This window comes from Cololabis saira, chromosome 14, assembly GCF_033807715.1.
Source record: "Cololabis saira isolate AMF1-May2022 chromosome 14, fColSai1.1, whole genome shotgun sequence".
Lineage (NCBI taxonomy): Eukaryota > Metazoa > Chordata > Actinopteri > Beloniformes > Belonidae > Cololabis > Cololabis saira.
The window spans coordinates 20,178,688-20,203,002 of record NC_084600.1 but is presented as its reverse complement, the minus strand read 5'-3'; the positions used below and the strand labels follow the sequence as shown (position 1 = coordinate 20,203,002).

General features: G+C 42.8%; 1 protein-coding gene across 1 annotated transcript in view; it reads left to right on the top strand.

Annotated features, from left to right (window-relative positions):
• The first annotated feature begins 339 nt into the window (after nucleotides 1–339).
• LOC133460337 (LHFPL tetraspan subfamily member 7 protein-like) overlaps nucleotides 340–24,315 on the top strand; it is a 156,550-nt gene continuing 132,574 nt past the window's right edge. The window contains exon 1 of the mRNA XM_061740957.1: nucleotides 340–1,067. Within this exon, the coding sequence (XP_061596941.1) occupies nucleotides 711–1,067 (357 nt within the window). The 5' untranslated portion in view covers nucleotides 340–710. The remainder of the gene's footprint in view (nucleotides 1,068–24,315) is intronic.

Below are 24,315 nucleotides of genomic sequence, written 5' to 3'. Positions count from 1 at the left end.
TTATTCTCAAAATATTACGACTTTATTCTCATATCATTATGACTTTATTCTCGTAATTTCCTTTTTTTTATTAGTTTGGCCCTAATACACCGTCGTAAAATCACAGTTATCAGTGGTTGAAAAGTATTCATCGTGAATAGACTTTTGAATTCATGATGTCGTAACCCTTTTTTGATAGTTATTTTAAATAATTCCTCCGGACACCACGGTATACAAGAAACAAAACTTTAGAGTTGTGGTTTTATTTTGAAAATCTTCCCAGGAAGTTTCCTCTTTCACATGAGTTAACTTGAGGTTGCACTTGACTCGGGAGGAGATGAAAGTGCGCTGCTGTCAGAGCTGAGGCTGAGGAAGTATCCCGGCGGGGGAAGCTCGGGGATATATTGCTATTTCTGCTCTGGGACCTGACTTCAATGCCTCATTGACCTTCACTGATATGTCAATTGCAGTTGTGGGTAGTGAGAGAGAAAAAAACCAAACATCTTGAGTGTCACATTTGCCTTCCTAGCAGCCTGAGTGCGCCGGCGCGGATGACCTGACTTTCTCATCTCATCTTCACTCATGCCACATTTTTCTTAGTAGTTTCTTCCTCGGACCAGATGTTTCGGGGACGCACATTGCTGCTGCAGCTGCAGACGCCCTGCCACTGCTCTTTCTCTCATGCACTGATGGGCAGGAGGTTGAACTTGAAGTCTCGCTCTTGAAGGCAAATGCATTCGCTCCTGGGCCGGGAGAAGAAAGCAGAAGCAGAAGAAGAGGAAGAAGAAGAAGAAGTGGGGTTCGGGATCTATCTGGGTCTGTCTCCGGGCTTCCTGCCCCAAGCTGCGAGCATGTTCAGCTGCGTGGGCTGCTTCTGGGTGCTGCTGTGCTCCGCTCTGCTGGCCGTCTGCAGCTTCAGCTTCATCTCCCCCGCCTGGATCGTGAAGGAGCATCACCCCGGCAGCGGACACGACTCCGTCAGCTTCGGCTTGCTGTGGCACTGCTCCGAGTCCCTGGACCACATGTACCGCTGCTACACCTTCCGAGGGCTGGCCAGGTTCGCAGAGATCCCCTCCAGCTCCTGGCAGGTAGAGGAGTCTGCACACACACACACACACACATACACACACACACACACACACCCATGATGGGTGGATGAAAGCTGTGGAGCATCAAGTGGGTAGGGCATGGCAACCTGTGTGACAATGAGCAGAAAGCCAGTTTTGTAGTAAAAATATGAATGAGTTATCCAATTTGCAAGGCAAGGCAAGGCAAATTTATTTATATAGCACAATTCAACACAAGGTAATTCAAAGTGCTTTACATTGACATTAAAAGCGGCAAGACATAATAACAAATAGGTAAGAATAAGAAAAGAAGTAAAATAATAAAAAGCACAAGCTGTTAAAAAAAATAAATGAATAAATAAGGGCAGTAGAGTACAGCAGGTTTAATTTAAGAGTACACTTGAGTAAACAGTAATGTTTTTAACCCTGATTTAAAGGAGCTGACAGTTGGAGCAGACCTCAGGTCTACAGGAAGTTTGTTCCACCGGTGAGGAGCAGAATAACTGAACGCTGCCTCACCTTGCTTGGTTCTGGTTCTTGGGAACCACAACAAACCAGATCCAGATGAACCTCAGGGGTCTGGGAGCTTCATAGGAACTAACAGATCAAGCATGTATTTTGGTCCAAGACCATTCAGGTCTTTGTAGACCAGCAGTAAGATTTTAAACTCTATCCTTTGACTCACTGGAAGCCAGTGTAGTGATTTCATGACTGTTGTAATATGGTCCAGTTTCCTGGAGAGAAAGCCAGTTTTGTAGTAAAAATATGAATGAGTTATCCAATTTGCAGTCAAAAATGGGCACATTTGCTAAATTGCAGCTATAAATCAAGACAATTGTGCTTCATTTAAGAAAAGGGCTCTTGATTGAGACATTTAACCAAGCAAGATTGTTTAGTCATTATGTGTTTTTCCCCCCTCACAAAACATATTTTAACTAAAAAATACTGGCTGAGAACGTTGTAGGAATATGCAATATATTGCAAAAGTCAATCTTGTTGTTTTATCCAAGTTTTAATGATTTCCATATGTATTTTTCCTGTTTCCCCAAGCTATAAACAGAAAATACAGGAATCTGACTCTCTTAAACCAAAACAGAGTAGAATGTCATTAATATCATTACAAACGTATGGGACGGACCTCTTAAAAAAGAGTGGGTTTTGAGGGAGATCACAATAAATACTGACTTATGCTTGTAGAGACAGTTTTCTTTTGAATGTAGTGTGATTTTATTTTTTTTCGTACATATCTTAAAGTTGAAGGCTCTCCTAATGGCCATATTGGCCAATTGTAATCAGTCTACCTTTAATAGTGTTACTGCATTTTTTGTTTGCATCCCAGTAATGAAAATGAAAAATAAATATGGAAGTTCTTTAATGGGGACATATTATGACTTTTCTTTTTTCAAATGTTGAAACAATGTTTTGAGTCTGATGAAACACTTGATGGAGCAGCACGGTGGCTTGGTGGTTAGCACTGTTGCATATCAGCAAGAAGGTTCCTGATTTGACTCCCTGGCCCGGCGGTAGTTTGCATGTTGTCCTCGTGCTTCAGTCTGGGTTAATTGATGATTTAAATTGCCCGTAGGTGTGAGTGTGCATTGTTGTTTGTATCTATGTGGCCCTGCGATAGACCAGTGACCTGTCCAGGGTGTAATCTTGCCTCTCGCCTGTAATGAGCTGGAATAGGCTCCAGCAGACCCCCGTGACCCTGTGAAGGATAAAGCCGGTATAGAAAATGGATGGATGGATAAAAATGCTTGATGAGTTTACCAAAATATGACAGAGATACTAAAACCATTCTTAACAGGATGATCCTTTTTTCAGACCAATGTTACAGCTTGGTGTTACTCCCTTCAGAGGTACAATAAATGTGGATTAATGTGAATTTGGGACATGATGAAGATGGCAAGGCTTGTTAACTTCATTCTGATCCAAGTGTGTGACGTTGCAGAACCTCATAATTCTGAATGACATGTTTTCAGACAGCCCTGTGATGGACTGGTGACCTGTCCAGGGTGAACCCCTGCTTCTCGCCTGTAATGAGCTGGGATAGACTCCAGCAGACCCCCGTCACCCTGTGAGGGATAAAGCGGGTATAGAAAATGGATGGATGGATGTTTTCAGACATAGAGAACTTTAAACTAACGATCAGGACTGCTTTTACTCAAAATTTTTGAGTTGGTGATTCATTCAGGGACCAAAGTATATGTGTCAAGCACAAAATAAGTGTTTTTTTTTTTCATATTTTCTTTTTAGCCTTTAACAAGACTGGGGGGAAACACTTCGGCATAATCCTGTGAATATTCTGGTTTTGTTCTTTCTGCATCCAGCAGTAAATTGAATAAGACACAATCCTACTCCTCGATCTAATTTGTCATGACTCAGAACATTTCTATGAGGAAAAATAACTCAGTGATCAGGGGGAGGCTACTTCATACAGAGCAGCATCTGCAGCGCAGCACGGCCGACACACATCAGAGCTGCGAAAGTGGCATCAGGTTGGCAGGTGGCCCTGTGATCGTGGCCCCCCCACAAGCAGGGATTTTTAGTTTCTTCCCACTTGAGCCCGCTTCGTGAATGTGCGAGTGGACCACGCAAAGGCTGCAAACAGCTGCACAACCATAACAACAACAAGCCTTGTCGCAGATGGGATGTCTCAGGGTGAACATTTGCATTAATGTGCCAGAGCTGATCAGTGTCTGCGGGTTTATGACTTTGACTTTGAGAAAAGTTTACAAATGTTGTCGTGTTTTGTTAAATAGAGACTACAAGCCTGTGAGCTCACCACCGCCACCATCACCACCTCCTCTTCACCTCTGGAGAAATGATTTATGTATGAAGGTGAATTAGCATTTGAAAGGGGGTTATTAATAAGTGCTGTTTGTGGGATTGTAATGTATGAGTTGAAACTGCAGAAACAGTGTGCTTCATCTTCTCTACACTGGTTGGCCGTTACTTTAAAGCCACTTTCGCTTAAAGTGTGCATATCCAGGCTGTGTTGATAAACTATAGCTTTTGCTTGTAGTGCCATGCTCTGAGGCATGTGGTATTGATAGTCAGCATTTGTGAAGAAGGGTCTTCCTCTTTGGATCTCTTTTCCATCACATCTCACAGATGCACTAAGATTATTTCCTCTGCACGTCCATCAGCAAGCCCGTGGCGCCCTGCACCTGTTGAGGGTTTAGCAGTTGCACTGCTAAACCCTCAAGGTTTAGCAGTTGTTCTTACTTTGACCAGACTTTCCCAATGTATAAAATACCGGTGTCAAATTATGTCACTTATGTTTTTTAGGCAAGGCAAGGCAAGTTTATTTGTATAGCACAACTCAACACAAGGTAATTCATTGCTTTGCATCAACATTAAAAGCAGCAAGACACAATTAGATAGTAACAAGCCAATTAAAAAGGGAAATATAAAATAAGAAATAATAATACAATACAATGAAATAAAATAGAATAAATAACAAATAAAATGAAATAAAATTATAAGAAAAGAGGTAAAATAATAAAAAGCACAAGTTTTTAAAAGGTAAGGGCAGTAGAGTACAGCAGGTAAGTATTTAATATAAGAGTACGCTTCAGTAAACAGTAATGTTTTTAGCTCTGATTTAAAGGATCTACAGTTGGAGCAGACCTCAGGTCTACAGGAAGTTTGTTCCACCGGTGAGGAGCAGAATAACTGAACGCTGCCTCACCTTGCTTGGTTCTGGTTCTTGGGACACACAACAAACCAGATCCAGATGAACTTCAGGGGTCTGGGAGCTTCATAGGAACTAACAGATCAAGCATGTATTTTGGTCCAAGACCATTCAGTGCTTTGTAGACCAGCAGTAAGATTCAAACTCTATCCTTTGACTCACTGGAAGCCAGTGTAGTGATTTCATGACCGGTGTAATGTGGTCCAGTTTCCTGGTGTTTGTAAGGACTTTTAATCGCTTAATCTATTTTCTAATCTCTAACTCTACTTTTTCTGTTTGCTAGTTGCTTTTATTGTGAAATCTGTGTTTGTGCGGTGGGCTTCTGGATGAGTTGTTAGGGGTGGAAAACAATGATACGTTGCACCTTGAAGTGGACATTGATTGGCTGTCCCTGTGTGTGGGCGTGGTTAGTAACGCTGGTAGACTCCCATTGTAGCTGGACAGGCATGGAGGGGGGGGGGGCGTAGTGGAGAGATGAAAATGGAGGCGTATATGAAAGTTGTCGGTCCAGTGAATGGGGAGTTTACATTTCTAAAACGCCCCGATGGCACCATCGATGAAGGTAGAGTGATATGTGTTATTTGTGTGAAGGACTTTGCTCCCCACCGAAGCAGCTCAAGTTTAGCCACATAATCGCAAAACACCCGGTCGCGAGCGCAGCTACAGCTAACGTTAGCAGCAACGATGTTGCCACAGCAACGCTCTTCCACTAACTAAACTGGAGGAGAGCACCGCGCGCATGCACGCGTCTGGGACCAAGAGGCTGGCGAATGTTCTTGCCAAGTGGATGTAAATGGCTAGGACTGCATCTGTTCAAGTCTGTTAAAAAAATTGAATAAATGACTTTATAAAGCCACTTATATATCAATCTTTTGATCTGCCACAATAATGTAATGAATTTAAAGGAAAACACCTCAAATTGAGGGCTTTTCCCTGCAATTTTCAGGTGTGATTAAAAATGAGATTAATTCGATTAATTAATTACAGATCTTAATTAATTAATCGCAAAAAAGGAAGTCTAACAGTCTAACTTCTTGCCACAAATCTGTCACATCTGGATCTTGTGTTGCCGTAACAACGTAAGCAAGGTTACTGTTCTCGCCACTCAGTGGTTTTAATATTGTGGCTGATTGGTGTGTAATCATTAATGGCTATATATCCATAACTGGAATTCAGTCTGGAATACTGTTTAAGGCCCATTTAACTAAAATCAGGGACCAGTTAGCCAGTTTTCAGTGTGTTAATAAGTGGCTGTTATGAGCTCCTCTCCCAGTGAGGTTGATGGAGCTGCTTTCCTGCGCAGGGCGACTCGTGTTATTACGGCAGCGAACCCCGGTGCATGATCCTGATCCCACAGCCATTAATAAAGTTGAAGGGGCCATTAAGTTTTCATCAGAGCCACTTTATTACCCCACCACTCCTCACTGATCTGCACATCATTTTGTTGATGCTGCTATTTCCAACTTGTCAACAACCTGCACACAAGAACACAAACCCATACAGAACGTGCAATTTGTGTTTATCACAACAACAATGCACTTAGTCCTGAGCGTTCAGCCTCTTTGGGTTCTAAGGTTTTTTTATCAAGATGTAGTAAAAAATTATCCGGTCCTTGCCAGGTCTTAAAATGAGTCATACCCGTTTATGATGTATTTGACAGAAACTGTATCCCTGCCTTTCTCCTGAAGAGAGCTGGGATAGACTCCAGCAGACAGCCGTGATGCCAAATAGGTATAAATAATGGATGGGTGGATAAAGCATAGTGCAGAAGCAGCCGTCTGACAAAACTAAGGGCATCCTCTCCGCTTCTGTAGGAATGAAGAGAGTAGGTAGAAACCCATCACTGCTAATGAAATGCACTTGATTAATTGATCTCAAGTAGGAGATTAAAAAAGAAAAACAAAAGGTTTTGATAGTTCACCGGTCTGAAGCGGTCAATCGTGTGTTAACACGTTACCAAGGAGGAAGGACATCAGCAATGATCTTACAGAGGTAAATGTTGCCTCCCATCAATTTGGAAAAGGTCACAAAGCCATTTACAAACAATCTGTAGGCCATCCTTCTGCAGTGAAAAGGCTAACTCACTCACATGTAGAAAACCTTTCAGGCATGTTACCAGTCTTATCAGAGGTGCCTGTCAACCTAAAGTAGGGCGGCACAATAAATGGTTAAAAAATGGCAATCTTGATTTGTGGGCTGCACGATCCTGGAAGTTATTTGCTTGGAATTGAGATGGCGATTCTCTGGCAGGACCTTTTTTTCCACAAATTTTAATGTTTATTCTAATGTCACAATAATATTGTCACAATTTTTACATGATAAAAACATTCCATCCATCCATTTTCTATACCCGCTTTATCCTGTGCCAATCACAGGGGTCTGCTGGAGTCTATCCCAGCTCATCACAGGTGAGAGGCAGGGGTTACACCCTGGACAGGTCGCCAGTTTATCACAGGACCACATATAGAGACAGAAAACCACGTATACTCACATTCACACCTACAGGCAATTTAGAATCATCAATTAGCCTCACAAGCATGTTTTTGCTGTGAGGCAACACTGCTAACCACTAATCCAATGTGCTGCCTGCATTTCACCACTATTATAGTAGGCGATATACAAGCAGAAAACCCTACTACTTCACTTAAACAGCATGTTAAATGTTAAAATTCCTGACAGAACAGTTTTCAGAAGCAATGTTTCTTGGACAGAACAGACAAAGGTACAGATGTTTGGTCATAATACTCAGCTCGACACTGAAAACAAAACAGTATATTAACAGAAACCCCTCATACTAATCTTTAAGCAAGAAGTCGGAGTATGTTGATGATTGGGACTTGTTTTGTAGCCGCAGGACCTGGACACTTTGCAGTCATGAAGTTTATTCTCAGTCAAATATGAGCCCATCTGTGTTTCAATTCAAGTTTACCGGTAGTCAAAGCTACGGCAGTGTGGCCGATAAAGAAGAGAATCAGTTTGTTACGATGGTTCAGTGAAAGACCGGACCTGACCTTGAAGATCCGGTGGCTAAAGAGAGCTGTACATTAACAGATGCCTGAAAACCTCAACGAACTGAAATAATGATGTAAGTGTACCATAATTCCTCCGTGAGGATGTGAGAGGTTGATAGCATCAGTCAGAAATCAATTACATCATTATTGATCCTAAAACAAAATAATGACCTTCAGCTAATTTTAAGACCTAAGAAGAACCAGAAGATTATTATTTTTGAACCATGTTCTCATACGGAAAACCTTGGAACTGAAAGAAGGTGTGTTTAAAAAAAAAACAACGTAACTATTGTAAACACACAGAAAGCAGCTGCTGGTGTGTCAGTGGGAGTAAACAGCTACCAGACTTTGAGCTCTGTCAGAGTGGAAGAGTGCCGTCTTAGCTCACTTTGAAGAGTCGGGCTGAGCCCTGCGGATGCTGCGTGAGCGAACCGGAGGACAGGAGGGGACATGGTAGGAGGTGTGGGGAGATGATGCTCCCTGTGAGACTGGCCTACTTGTGCTGTAGTTTCTTTCTGTTGTCAGTCTATGTTGTCAAAAACTTTTGCTTTGGGAAGCTTTGCTGAGCTCTGGCACTGCCGCTGCTCTGGAGCACAGGGCTGCAGGCCATTACCAAACTGGCAGGGGCCACCGCCTTTGTTTAGGCACAGACACACACACACAAACACACAGTCACACACTCACAGATGGACTGAAGCCTGTGCAATCTAAACGTAAGTGGGAAACAATCATTTGTTTCTGTAGCATTCATGTCATGTGTCAGATGTGTCAGGGATGGGGATGATGGGAAAGATTTCCATTCATATCAACTAAGGCAGCCCCTGTCACATTTCTTAATGTAGTTGACTTCTCTTGGCATCTATTACATGCAAAAGTCTGAACTCCCTTTTTAAATTGTATTGTTTTTGTGTAAAAACATAAAAATCATATGATCCTTGTACTAGGAATGATCTTAGTACTTGTTAAATAAAACCACAATGAAAAGCAATATATCTTTTTTTTTCACCATACCAATGTTTTTGTAAAAAGCAGGAAAAAATGGGCAATACTAAGTACCCCCATGTATAAATACTTGTAGAGCTGCTGCTAGCAACAATAAATTGAAGTAATCATGACTTTATCATTGTTGTATAGAAACTTTAGGTTTTTCCTCTTTACAACATTAGATGTGTTTCCACTATTCAGTTCAATTTAATATTTATGCAGCATCTGTTACAATACAAATTGTCTCTAGGTGCTTTCCAGAGAACCAGGACATGACCCAGGGCGTCACCTCTCGAGTGCTGTACTTGACAGGGGCTATCAAGGGTTTCTGCTGCGGGGATTCGGGGGTAAACCTCTAATAGGGTCGACCTCCTCCCCAGCCCCTTCAGCCGCCGTGTCTCCATTACACTGTAGCGCTGCGCAAAAACCATTGATCGAACAAATAACACTGCTTAGCACGTGATGGGGCGTCATGCACATTTTTTCCTGTTCCCTAACAGCCAACGGCATAAAAAGAGACAAAAAAGAATGGGGCAAAAGAAGAAGAAAAAGATGTTTCTTGGGGTTTTGTTAGCTTTTTTTTAAACATAGGTGGAAGCGATTGAGAGTAAAAGAAAATAACCCAGCTGGACCTCTACATTGGTGTAATTCCATCTATCTTTATTTTATTATAACCTCCATCTTCATTGAATTAACTTACAGCAAAATGTTTCTGGTCCAAATGATTCAAATAAGTCGTGTTCACATGAGAGGGCTGAACGTAATACAGAATACCTGATCAGCAAACCCACGAGCTAGTTCCTATCGACTGATCTGAGTACGTCTCTTACTACATGAGTGTTTTCCGCGCTGAAAAGGTTCCTGAAGGCCTCTTTTACACGGCAGTTCCTGGTAATGGAGATATGCATCAATGTTTAGGGAAACATTTTTTAGGTAAGTAGGTAAGTTTTTAGGTATTTGCTCATGCACAGCTCTCTTAAAGTGATGCATGACCCAGCTTTGACAAAGTTGTAGCTGGTTGATAGATGGCCACACAGAAGTTCATGTTTGCCTCAAGGACTGCAAGGTGTCCTGGTGCTACAAAACAACCTTAAATCATCACCTCTTGACTGCTATTCTTGACAGTGGCTATGAAGTGTTTCTTTTTTTTTTTAAAGGATTTTTTTGTGGCTCTAGTGGCATTTATTCAAGTTGTAGACAGGAAGGGGGTAGAGGGAGAGAATGCGGATGGCATGCAGCAAAGGGCTGCAGGCTGGGACCTTTGCTTGCTTTTCACCACACATGGTGTTGGATATTACAGCTAAATATCTCAATTTTCTTCATATCTGTCCATAGGACATTTTCCAGAAGTCTTGTGGTTTTGTTCAGATGCATTTTGTGAACCATAGTCATTTTTCCATGCTATTGTTTTAGCCAGATGAGGCTCTATCAGAGAACCCTTCAAAGCAATTCATACTTGTTCAGTCCTCTTCTAGTTGTGCTGTCGTGGATTTTCACATGTAAAATATTCAGTGAGGCCTGCAGGTTCTGAGATGTAGCTCCTGTTTTTTTTTTCCTTATTACTTACTGAGATGTCTAACCCTGGGAAGATTGGAAAATGGCTTTCCGCTTGTGAATAATTTTTCTCACTGTATGTCGTTGAACTGTTATTTGGAAGTGACCTTCTCAAGTAGATGGGCAGTTACAGTTGCTTCTCTAAGATCAGCACTGATTGGTATTGGCATTGATAAAAGACATGCCTGAATACTTTAGACCAGAGTAAAAGATACATCCTAGGATGCACTGGGACACATCATCAGTGATGTGCCTGAGATCATCGGGGGTTTCGGGTCTTTCAACAATCATACCCCCTCCTTCAGGTGACCCAGCCGGGGTTGATCAAACCCTGACTTGTGTCCCAGTAGCATTGGCCCACAGATCGCTCCTCCTGATCCAAAGCCATCTCAAGGCTCTCTCTGCTGCCTCCATGGTGGACTTGATGGCTTTCCTTTCCCCCCGTAATGCCAAATAGCGTGAACACCTTGCACAGAGAGCGGCCAGCAAACCCTCTACAGCCTACTTCATTAGGCTCACAGCGTGCCTTCCAGCCTATTCTTTGGCATTGCTCGACCAGCTCCTGGTACTTCGACCGCTTCCGCTCGTTCGCCTCCTCTATGCGGTCCTCCCAGGGAACTGTCAGTTCTATCAGTAGCACCTGCCTTGAAGACACTGATGAAAGCACAATGTCTGACCTCAAAGACGTTGTTGTGATGTGGTCAGGAAACTTGAGCTGCTTGCCCAAGTCCACTTGTAGATCCCAGTCAACTGCTGAGGTGAGGAGGCTGGCTGCTGGTTTGGGCTGTGACTGCGGCTGCTCTCCAGCCCTGATAAAGGCAATGTTCCTCTTGCCAGGTTGTTGCTTGCTGCTGTTGCTTTTGGCCACGATGGTGAAGATGGCTTCAGCAACTGTCTTCAGCACTTGGTCATGCCGCCAGGCCCTCCCCCAGGGCTTTAGAGCAGCTGCTTAGGATGTGCTCCAGAGAGCATTTCCTGGAACACAGGGCACAGGCAGGAGAGTCAACCATGCCCCAGAGATGGAGATTGGCTGGGCTGGGTAAGACATCGTAGACAGCTTGGACCATGAACTTGATGCACTGGGGTTCAGCCTGCCTGAACTCAGACCAGGTCACCTTCCTCTCCAGCGCTCCCTCCCATCTTGTCCATCTTCCTTGCTGCTGCATGCCCACCATCCTGCTGGTCCATTCCTCCTCAACCCCTGCCTGCACCTCCTTCAGGACTAGCTGGCGTTTGTCCTTACCTGGAACCTTCTCATAGCGAGGTTGAGGAATGGCTCCCAGTCCTGCACGGCCTGTTGCAACCGTGCCCACCAGAGCCCTATGTCTCAGTCGAGACTCAGCTACCTCCAGGCCTTCCTGAGCCCTCCACTTCCTACCGGTTCACACCACTATGCCCGCTGATGCCACTTTCGAGTCTTTGGAGTCCCGGTAGAGCAAAGCCTCTCTTGTGCGAGAGACCCTGAACTCCTCTTCAAGGCTGCTAAAAGAGTTTGTTGGTCTTCCCATACAGAGCTGCACTGCATAGGCTCCGTGGAAAGCCCATCCAAGTTTTTTCCTGATGATGTTCTGGAGTTCAGCCAGTTGCGGTTTCTCCTCCTCAGTTGCTGCCTTGTACTGCCTTGCTAGGGACCGGAGCTCCTTCCGCAGTTGATGGATCTTTTCTGCCCTTCGGTTCATGGTGTAGGGTCTGATGGGCTTGCACTCTTCTACGCCAAACCTCTCTTTTCCATAGTAGACTATGATGGTGGTCATGGTCTGAAGCCTTCTGTCGACGTCCCCTTTTGCTGTTGAGTTGATGATTTTGGCTGCGTCCTCATCAAATTGGTGCCACAATTTGTATTGGCTTGCAGGAGGCCACTTGATACGAGGCTGCCAAATTACTTCGCTGGGCGCTGGAGGGCGTATCACATGGAGGTTCTGGGCTCTGTGGGGTGTCTCCCGGCAGGGCTCCTCCGTCGTCTCACCAGGACTAGGTCCTGTGCGCTGTGTTACACTCTCCTGCACAAAGCATTTCATGCGGCCCTGATGGATTTTTAGGCCACGCTCGTTCTTGCAGATCTTGCCACAGATGCATCTTTCGGTTGTCGTCGTCGTTAAGCCGTTTGCCAAAGTCGTCACCGTTAGGTCCGTCCTATTGGGGAATTCATCCTCCCCCCCTCTCGGGTTCCCCTGTGGGTATTTCTCAGTAGGTCGTTCTGTAGCTTGGTTGGGTTTCTCCCTCGCGGAAGATGCAGGTCGGGATGCTACCCCTTGCTGCCCCGGGCGCTGTCTTTCCGGGCTGTCAGTTGTCTCTCCAATCGTCACCAGACTGATCCTGGTCGTCTCCCAGCCTGTTCCTGGGTGTCACTGGCTGGGCCAGCAAACTGCCCAAATATATAATTTTATAGAGGTGTGAAAACATCCTATGGGACCAGCAAGGGGGTACTTATTATTGCCCATAGTTATTTTTCCTTATTTTTCTCTTATTCTCTTTTTTCGGCTTCATCTATGTTAAATAAATAGTGGCACAGTGAAAAAAGTTATATGTTGTAGCTAATCTGAGGTTGTGTTTGCCTTATAGTTGCACTGTGATCAGAAGATTATTATTTTATTACACAAAAAAAAACAAAAAATAATATTTAAAAAGGGGGATCAACATCTCTATGGTTCAAACCATATAATATTAAAGTAATATTATGCATCTTTAATTTTCTTGACTAGCATACTCTACTGGATTTGATACATTTCAGAATAGCAATAGTTTCTCTCTATTGCATCAAGTTATTTGATTTTTTTCATATAGTATATTTCAGATGGTGGGTGCAGCACAGCACATACAAGTTTTAATAAAAAATAAATCAATGGTAATAAAATGGTTTTAAGATGGTTGTTTGTATATAAATAACGACTTTTGCTTGTTTCTACTGCGTCGTGTGAAGTTACTTCAGAGTTTATGTAGTGCGGTGGTGGCGTGCATGCTTTTATTTATGTTGCCTTGTAGTAAGTGTGAGAATGCGAGGCCGCTGCCTGGTTGGATGGGCTGCTCGGAGGGAGGTGTACTGTGAGCTGCTGCTAGGTAAAGTGTGAAGGAGGAGGAGTGCACCTGCCAGAAAACATTTTCACCTTAACTTGTTAACAGCTTTTTCGCCTCCAGCTGCTTCAGGGCACTAAACACTGGAGCTGGATTAACTTGGCCTCTGTAGTTGCCAGCCGACAGTCTGACACACACACACACACACACACACACACACACACACACACACACACACACACACACACACACACACACACACACACACACACACACACACACACACACACACACACACACACACACACACACACACACACACACACACACACGCACACACACACACGCACACACACGCACACACACACGCACACACGCACAGTGGCATCTACGTGTGACCGGGTTGGGAGGTGTGGCGCCTCGGCGCTCTTGCATTGCACTATGCTTCGCCTCCACTGTGGTTGCAAGAGCGCTCAAGATTCTCCTGCAGTACATGCCCACTGAGCGCGAGGGCCGTCTTGAGTGAGTCGTGGCTAAGCTCCAGGACTACTGTCTGGGAAATGTTTGAGTTTGTCCTCATCTTTTGTCTGTCTGTGCAGGAAATGGCACTTTGTCAAAGCTTAGCTTCTGGGCTGTGGACGGAAACTTGTGACTCGCTTCCAGTGAAATCCTTTTGCACAGGAGACAAAACCGCCGGCCCATGTTGTCTTCCCCACATGCCAAGAAGATGAATTGTAGACGCAACTGGAGATGTTTCACCGTGTCTAATTGCCAGTTACCTACGAAGAACACTTACTGGTGCATAAACCATGCTACATGCTCATTTCATCAATCAGTGAGCCAGAACTACTTTTAAGTAGGCAGATAAATCCTTGAATAAAATTCACCCATGATTCCTTTGTCTGGCTGTTGCATATGTTTTATGTTTGGCCTTCCTCATTAATGTTAACATGTAGAAAGGATTAAATGGTTGTTGTTAGACAAGGTGAAAAGGTGTCATATACACTATGTTCAGATGCTTACCATTTAAAGTACTATTTGTTCCTTAATGATGGTGTAATTTAACAAATATTTTTGCACCATTCTTATGTAAAACATTTAAAACTGCTACGGGTAATATTCAAGATTAAATAAGATTGAGGCTGGTGTTGAAAATGAATAGATGCAATTATACTGAGTTGGAAAAGCTAGTTGTGAATGGTCGGTTCACCTAAAATCGCTGTATTTAGACTATGGTTGGACGCAGAACCTCGAGAAAGTCCTCACGGGCCCATGCAAGCTTAACTTAGGTATGACATGCTTTAGTCAAAATACAACAGCGATGTGGTACAAAGGCTCTCCGTTCAACCATTTCTTTAAACTTTTTCATAGTAGCCAGTTTTAGAGTCAGCTGTCTCTTTAGACACTTCAGACTCTCAAATATGCTTTCAAACACAGTAAATGTGATATATGTTTCACAATATATATATATATATATATATATATATATATATATATATATATATATATATATATATATATATATATATATATATATATATATATATATATATATATATTCACTATAAGTATGTCCCTTTAAAAGCTGGAATGTGCAACAATAACAAAGATCTATGTGAAAATGCAGATAAAAAAAAAAAATACTGTTAGTGTCTTATCTCTTTTAAATCACCTATTTCTGCATGGGGTTCTTCTGATGTTATCAAAGGTGCATGGAAGAGGGATATTGTTCAGTGAATGATGATGGAGAAAATAAATTAGGAGAAAGTTGTGGTCCTGGATCTTTCTTTATACCTTAAGGGCATATTGTTCGGAAAAAGGAGGAGTATTCTTACTATGTAAGGCAAGAACAGGCAATAAAGAAGCAAAAAAACAAGGAGCCGAAGCAACTTCTGGACAGACCAGGGCCAAAAGCAGGAAGAAACTGTGGCATGGCTTTTCCAAGATGGAAATAGTCAATGAACAAAAATCTTTGGAGCGTCGCAGAAGTTGCTTGTTTTTTGTAACGGTCTTGTCGTCGCCCTGTGATGGACTGGCGACCTGTCCAGGTGAACCCCTGCCTCTCATCTGTAATGAGCTGGGATAGGCTCCAGCAGACCCCCGTGACCCTGCAAAGGATATAGCAGGTATAGAAAATGGATGGATGGATGCAGTCTTGTCGACGGGATTGGACTCGATCACTAGATGTCAGTTAAATAGTTAAATATAGTTCAACTATGAAGAAATAATTGCTGTCAGTTGTGGTTAGTTTTAATATAACACTTCTATACTTACAGGAAATGAATACAGGGTCATGAAAATCATGTACAAGCACACCCAACGTCACCACATCAATCATCTTATCTACGCTGTGCATATTTCATACAAGCTCGCTCCAATTTTTAAATTTAAATACATTATAATTACTCGTTTCTGCCAAATTTTCCCCCACAGCAGAATTTTGAAACCAGTAAATCTATGTTATAATTAACTTGTGTCTGTTTTACTGTGTGCACACTGGAGATCAGTGTCAGGCAGGCGCTCACCGAATCATCAACTGCCTAATATCAGAGTAATGGACAAGGTATTTTTAACATGAGAGAGAAATGAAAGATCTGTGCTGACCTCCACCTGGGGAGGTGGGGGGGCTGTAAAATGGCAAATGGCACACATGTTTCACGCACATACAACAGATTCAAGGGGGGCGAGTGTAACCCTGGCAGCTTTCTGGCAAACACCTGGATTCAACCTGCGAGACGAGGTCTTTGAACTCTGCTGTTGAACACAAAGCCGTCACTTGATGCCGGATGGAGCTGGTGCTCAGATTCACTGCTGCAGTAAAACCCTGCCTGCCTCTCTCCTCTCCAGTGTACATCGCCTTTTCTACTTTGATACCAGTGGGGGGAAGCTCTGTGGTGAAATCCATTTGTATGGAAGCGTGTGTTAGAAATGATGTTAAGGAGTCTAATGCACTTGTTCCTGCTCTCCCTCTACCCCCGTGTGGGGAGCCCAGTGCCCAGGTTGCATGAAAACAAACTTTTTCTTCTTGATGATCTAATTCTGTCCCTCCACAGAGGCATCACACACGAGCGTGATTATAGTACTCAAAGCGAAGTGTGCTGTGGCCTTACCCTCACATGCACAAAGTGTAATGAAAAGAAGCCGCTTCAGAAAAAAAATCTCTCATGAATCAGAGTGTGATCAAAAGAGACATTGATGTGACGAACAGTGGCTGTCCATGTCAGCGCTGATGCAGTAATTAGGGGTTCAGGGAGGGATGGCCGAGGGACATTTGGGAGTAGAGTGAAACAGTAAAGTCTTACTGAGTTATTTCAGTGATGTCCCTTCTGTCGATAGCGTGCTTAAAAGCCCATATTCATGCTGAAGTAGGTCAGTATCCACTGTAACACAGGTGCTCCAGCAAACGGCTCCACAACAAAATTGAGCCATCATCATCATCATAAGCTGTTAAAGTTAAAGAAGAACTGTAGCAGCAGAGCTGCATATCATCTTTGTGCTGGTGGCAACATGCGGCTTGGAAAAGCATACAGCCGCTGATTTACCCATCTTCGGATGCTCCTATAGACTGGGTCCAAGTATAAATTAGGAGTGTTAAATTTGTCTGTTCACCTTGAGCAAATCCAGCTGCATAAATAGACTCACTTAAAAAACAAAAAAAAGAAAGAAACAAAACCAACAAATCAACCAAGGAACTGGAACTGGACAGAGAGATAGATGTTTGGTCCTTTGACAGCAAGTCTGGCGTGAAATGTGGTGTGCTGACTTATTATCATACGGCGCATGTTTACTGCAAGGCCACTGTTTAGGTGCAGTGACAAAATTAATGGGAAGTGGTGTGTGTACAGAGGAGCATTTTACAGTGATAGATTTGGCCATGAATGGTCCATTTGGAGTGCGTCCCGATTCTCATTATTACTTTCTCACAGGTCACAATGGGCTCTCTCTTTGGCTCGAGCTAAAAAAGAATTTAAAAAATCCCTCTAAAATCCCACTGTGCTTATAGTCAGATAATGCAATTGGACTGCAGTGTCTGTTAGACTCGATAACGGGTTAGCGGTGGAATATATCATGATTTTTCTGATATGTCAGGGACAGGGTATTATCTATCTTTTATATCAAACTGAGCCAAACGATGTTGTCAGCCCCTGATAACATTTGTATATAATCTGCTGGCTGTCTGTGGAAGGTACTCAAAGGATCAATAGTGGCAATAGTGCATTTCCTGCAACATTATTATTATCATTATAATTATTAAACCAGAAAGGAAAAAAATCAAGATTTAAAATCTGCTGCCAAGACAAGCAGCTGCTGAGAGCAACAATATACACAATACACATCATTATGAACATAAAATGTCAATTTCAGTTTAGATAAATGCCATCAAAATTGTTTTCTATAAATATTTTCATGAATGCTTAAATTATCTTCAAATGTGTGTAGTGAGATCAGTTCCTAATGGTTTAAGTAGGTTTTGAGTTGATTCCAAGAGAAGCGAGCAACATATGGAAATGCATTACCCATCTTAGTTCAGACTTTAGTTGCAGTTACAAAAATAAAGTCCTGGAAGTGAAGACATTAACACCCACAGCTTATTTAAAAAAAAAGAATGTATGTCTGCTGGTAGGACGGCAGAACACTGAAAATGGCGTAATAATATCTGCCAGTCTGAGTCTATAGGAGGACAAAGCAGACCAAGCAGATCAGGACATACAGCATACAATGATGAGACTGAAGCATGAGATGAAATTAAGCATGAGATAATTGTCGATCAAAGTTATTAACATACAAAGTAAAACAAAAGTGGTCCCAGGACCAATCCCTGTGGAACTAATTTAGTTATACTGAGACTGTGTTGACCTTTGTCACCTCGTCCTGCCTTCAGGCCCAGGGGGCTTGAAGTACAGGAAAACATAACCTACGTGGTTTTACTATTTAAATCGTATGGTGTGGGATAGGTTTCATTTTTCAATTTAATTTCAAAACACATACACATGCAAAAATAAACATTAGATCTGTTTTTATTTATATAAATAGCTGAATGTTTAAAAAAGGGAAAGAAAAATCACCCCTGCTTGTCAGTTTATCCACCGAAGCTTGAAATTGTGAGATTTAGCAGAGGAATATCAAGAAGGACTGTAATGTCTGCTCAGAAAGTGTCAATGCAGCTCAGATTCGTGCAAGTCTGTGTGTTTTCGTATAACATTCACAGGGCAAAGTTGTTCCTGTCAGGTTTCTCAAGTCGGTGTGATGGCTGTGGCTAATGCAGTCACGCACTGAGATGCCACAGGATTGAATCGGCAGTCTGCCAGAGTTCGGCTCTTTACATCCTGCTTGCCTTTCTTTCAACTCCCTCTGCTCACATTTACCAGATCTGCAAGCAGCTGAGTTCCCCACAAAGCAGCCCTTATGCACAAATTTTACTGTATTTGTTGTCAGGTGGCAATAAAAAATAAAGAAACGACAGCAGAACAGTGGCCGTTTAAGGCTTTAAATCAATCCGCAGGTCCTCCTGAGAACCATTGTGCTCTGATTTCATAACTTCCATACATGTTAAAGAAAATTGTACCATAAGAAAGAGAGGAAGCCAAAAGTGACACTGTTTTCTTTGACACTTCCACGCACATTACAAAGACCATGGCCTCAGGTGTACAATATCAATCAGGGGGACTAAATCTGAAATTTTCTTCACAAACCACATGTCATGCTGCACGTACAACCTATTCATGGCTGTCAGAACTTCTGGGGTCTGTATATTTCACCCATAACTTTTTATATCTGTAACTTCATGATGTCATTGAATAGCAGATGTGTAACAAGCTGTTATCAGAGTCAGTCATGGCGATGCCTTCAAGGACGCTCTGACATTGGCCTGCTATGAGTTGCCTTTTTATCAGACGTTTTCAACGGGCCAAATTGAAGAAAACACATCTATTTTGTCTCTCTTCCTCTTCCGGATTTACATTCATACAGCACACTGTAGCTCTAATGGCTTTTCAATTTGTACGTTAGACTGTCCTTGAACACACTAACAAATAGCTTAGTATCCTCAGTCGTCTCGGGAAAGTTCCTGCTCTCTGCAAGCTAATTTTTCTTGCTGGGAGGAATTTAAAGCGAGGGCTGCCTGAGTGGAAGAAAATCAATTTACAAGGCTTAAGAAAATGTTTGGCAATAATGTTGAGAATACTGGGCCTGTCGTTCATTCACTGTAATTTATTTAAATGAGCGTACCGCTCTGCTGGTGGAATCTGTCACTGCTGTAGAGTGTAACAGCAGGTCTCCATCCATGCAGTTGCACAGGAGCACCATTCACCATCGACCCATTACAAATACAGAAAAAAGCATAGCCTCTTAAGCTCTCAGCATTATTCACTTTTTTGCAGCATAAAAAATGTGTTCTAAAAGTGTAAATATTTTCCGCATGACTGAAAAATAAGGTCTTTGAAAACTTGTCAAGCAAATTGACATTAATGTATTTTGTCACAAGTCCTTGTCAAGGATTTTTTATTTTTTGGGGGGGGTTGTCGACAAGCAGAGCATGGGGCAAGAGGTCAGCGCTGCATATGGAGGAGGAATTGCAAGTGTGGAGGAACAGCTGTCCAGATGATGGATAGAACAAGTGGCTTAGGGAGAGATGAGGAGGAGAGGGAGGAATACGTTGATCTGCATTTTATACTCATCTCAGTGAAACAGAGGGGGAAATCAGTCTTGGCCGGCAAGGAGAAGGATTTATGATCTCATCAGCTTTGAAGGATGGATGCGCCCTGCAGTGCATGATCGCTTTCTGCTGCTTTTTACATCAGTTACGTGCTATTTTCAAAGCGGCGGACACTGAAAAACACTTTACGACACGTAAATTCCACCGATGGACAAAAATGTGATATACTCTAAATACAGGCCAGTCATGTTTAATCGAACAGTGGCTGAAGTCCCAGCAGCAGCAAATGTGTCAGCGCTGTGAGCATTTATCTCTCTTATGAATTATGCTCTTTGCTTTGGTGATATTTAAGAGCCTCTGATCAGCAGTTTGCAGGTAGACGCAGCGAGCTGTCTGACTGATCGGAGGAAGGAGAGAGATGGGGAGGCGCGGTGGAGCGCTGTTTCCTGCGCCGGGAATCATGCTGAGTCAGCAACGCAGGGAAGGGAGGCTGCTGTCCATTTGTTAAGCGGCCTGTCACCTCCACCGCCTTCACAGTGGATCCTGCGGGTGCTTTATGTATTGATTTAACAGGGAGCCTTTCTCCATTTTTTAACATAAATGATGGCTCACTTGGCTCTATGCATACTGTATAAGCCAGTTGTGACCCCCCAACCCCCCCTTCCACTCCGAAAATCAGTAGTTAGAGCACATGCCTCCACCAGAAGAGCTCAGGCTAACAGAAAACATCACTATAATACCCCCATCTGAAACTTCCAGCAGAGAGAATAAGTTTTTAAGGAGAAGAGGATTTTTGGATTTCATTGAATCAACCTTACTTTTGTTGTTTTTTTTTCTCTTTCCCCCCGCAGTGTTTCCATATAGTTTTACTGCTCCAATTTGCCTCCCTGCAACATCAAAACGCGAAGCCCCTGGGATCCAGCTGCTCTCCCAAACATAACTTCTGCTGAATGCATCGTGAGCCGCGCAGCTTCGGAGACCAGGGTCCCATGTGAGCGTAGACTTATTTTCAGCTGTAGGAACGTCGTGATATAAAAATCACAGGCTTTCAGCTTTGAAATATCTTACTTTTTGAATGCATGTCAGGGATGAAAGACGTGGCCAATGGCAGGTACATGAATTAAGCTCACGTTCGTCGTTTTTTTGGGTCTGAGAAAGTCTGTTGGTGCTTTGAAGAGAGTTCCAACTCAGATTGTCTGATGTTTAATGAGCAGAGGCAAATTTGCTCTTCTTTCTGATGGAAACTAAGCTCAAAATCAGATTTCACTAATGCCTTACGTGTGTGTTTGTGTGTTTTGCTTAAGTTGCATTCACTCTGCTTTCCATAGAGGGATGTGCGTTTTGACCTTGGGTCACCTCTGGCCAGAATGATTCTGTGATTTGCAACTCAAAGATGAGCTGATCTTTAAAAGAAGGCAACGTCATTTTAGATCTCTGATCGCTACACAAGCCAGCTTGTTGTTTTTACGGTAAAAGGAAACATTCTTCATGCAGATAATCTCTTGCTATGAAGCGCATGTGTGAACGGATAACATTTTTCTGTCTCAGCCGTTCACAGTAACACAAACAATTGACAGCGGTGACCAAACATTTTGCTAGCAGTATAAAGACGATACATCAACTTCTCCAGAACAACGTGGTGTATCACACTTGCTTCCAGCTGTGAGAAGTAATGTTTCCCTTTAGATTTGGTCGCCGCAGGTGTTCTGGTATTCGTTTAGCTGATTCACACAGTCTCTCTTGCACACACCAAAACCAGCATAAAATTGAGGAAAATCTCCTTAATAAGAAGTTAATTTCCCGCTCTGCAAAACACAAGACTTTAAGACTGCAGTGCTAATGTGCAGCTCCACAGAGAGAGCAGGAAGAGAGGGAAATACAGGCGTGGTCCGGTCCTGTACGACGTGTGTTGTGAAACTCTGACAGAAAGCAGATGATAAAGTCATTTGGATGCAAGGTTATTTGTACTCTCATAGAAGTGGAGAATTTGCATAATATGACCATTAGTGATTCTACGAGTGAGGACTTTAATAACCATAAAATGAACCCTTATAAGCTCCATCTAAAATATAAGAATATGTCAGCTCATCTCTGAATGGATCTGATGAGCATAACAAATGACTGCACACCACCTCAGCTCTCTGATCTTTCGCTGGTGTTCGCTTTCAAAGTTTGATTAATTAGAGACCTGCTGTGTAATGACAAACTGTCATCATGCGAGATGAAGCTGCTCAGTATCATGTTGTTGTCCAGTTACATCATCCTTTCCCCCCAAGCCTCCACAGACCAGACTGCACGCTCCTTAACATGCAGCCGATGCTTCTCCTGCCATTAGGGTGATACTTCATAGCGTGATGCAACTGTGATCCAGAAGTGGTAACAGACTATTTAATAGTCTCTTGATTTTGTATGAAAAGGAAGATTCCTAACTTTCTTAAAACTAGATAGAAAGAATATTAGCAGTGTGATGGCAGCTGTTGAGCCTAAAACGAAAAACGTTAATTAAGGGCTGCCAAGGCAGAAGCATTGAGCACTCTCTTATTACTATTCCCCATATTTATTCATTCTTTCCTTTTAATTCCTTTTTTTAAGTGTTTGGTTTCTGTACAAACATTCTGCACTTTTCATGGGCTGGAATTTTGAGAATAACCTCCCAAAAAACATCAAAACGTTAATTGTAAAGTATGAAATTGGCAAAAGAAAAACAGCAAAATTAAGTCTCAACATCCAAAAACAGGGTTTGACTATAGATGCTCGGCTGCTTTTCAGTGATTTCCATCGGCTATTTTTGATAATTTTTTCACTTTCCAACATTTGGATTGCGGGGAAATCTCCAGGAAGGCGCATCGCATCCATCCACATATTGAACTGCTGCCTGTTTCTGTCCATGCTGTCTATTGAGAGAGTTCACCTGTGTGGACATGTGCGGTTGGTGCACGTGTCAGGAAACAAACACCCAAATGCATTCAAAGTGGTGTCTGGAAATAGTAAACTTCTATCTCTGCTACACTTCTAGCTTACCAAGATAAAGCATGCTTTTTTTAGACCCCGTCCACACATAGCCGGGTATTTTTAAAACCGAATATTTCCCCCCATCCGTTGATAAAATAATTTGTATCCACATTACATCGTTTAAAAAAAAAAACCCTTCCACACATAACCCCATTCGTTAGCATTCTAACCTGTAGATCATCTGCGGCTCCCGGGGAAGCTGCGCCTCCGCGGCGCAGCTTCCCCGGCAGGCGCGTCTCCTTCTCGGTCGCCATGGAGCTGCCGCGTTAAATCGACGCAGCCCTACGGCGTAGGCTCCGTGTCGGTGTAACGCAGTAAGCGGTGGTCAAGAGCAGAGACCATTTATTTAATAAATAGCTTGGAGAACAGATGCTGGATCATCTGTAGTTCTGTAGTAAACAAAGGTCGCACGTCAGAGCAGATTTGTTGTTGTTTTGGAGCATAATGTGACGTTCGAAAACGCAAAACTGCGGTTGTGTGTCTACACGCATCTACATAAACGGAGTTTTCAAAAATCTTCACTTTGCCCAGAGTTTTTTTAAACATTCGTTTATTTGCGTTTTCATGTGGATGACAGGTCCAAACGTTGGAAAATATCTTCGGTTTAGCAGATACCGGCTACGTGTGGACGGGGTCTTAATCATCTAGCAGGACACACTCAACAAGGGGCAGTTGCATTGGCGCTCCTTCAAAGTGTCTTAAGAAAATGTACTCGTTTGATTAATATCGCCTTGTAGCTACTGCGTATGTTCACTTTCTTTGGGGTCAGAGAGTTTGCCGTAATCTGAGGGTAACAGGAACCTGTCTGACTTGCTGATGAAAAGAAGCAGAGTGGTGGATGCAGATATAGTAGCATTTCCAGTTGCTACAGTACGGTATGCATGAATTATGAAACGTGCACTTGGGACCGGCAGCAGCGCAGATCATGCATAAATGCAAAAGCAAGCAAGGGTTGTGAGAGTCTTTGAGTGTGTGAGAGGTTCACTGAAGTACGGCCTCCGCTTGAGCCCACACGCTTCCACAAGGTTCTTTGTTATAAGAGCAGAAAACTTGACCATGTGGACACTTTTTTGTATAGAAACTCCTCCATGATCGAATTTAACCACATACAAACAAACCTGTTAAACTTGTGCAAGGTGAGTATTTCATTACATCCAAACTCTGATCAAATCATGAATACTTGACTCCCCCTCCCACAAATTTACACATCATCTGGGAATCTGCTTCTGACTGGATTGCTGAAAGTTACTTAATCTTTCAAACATGCTCTCCTAAACAAATCGTTGAAATCATTTTTATGCTATTTTCAGACTAAATCATTTTCATTTATCTCTGCCTTTCAAA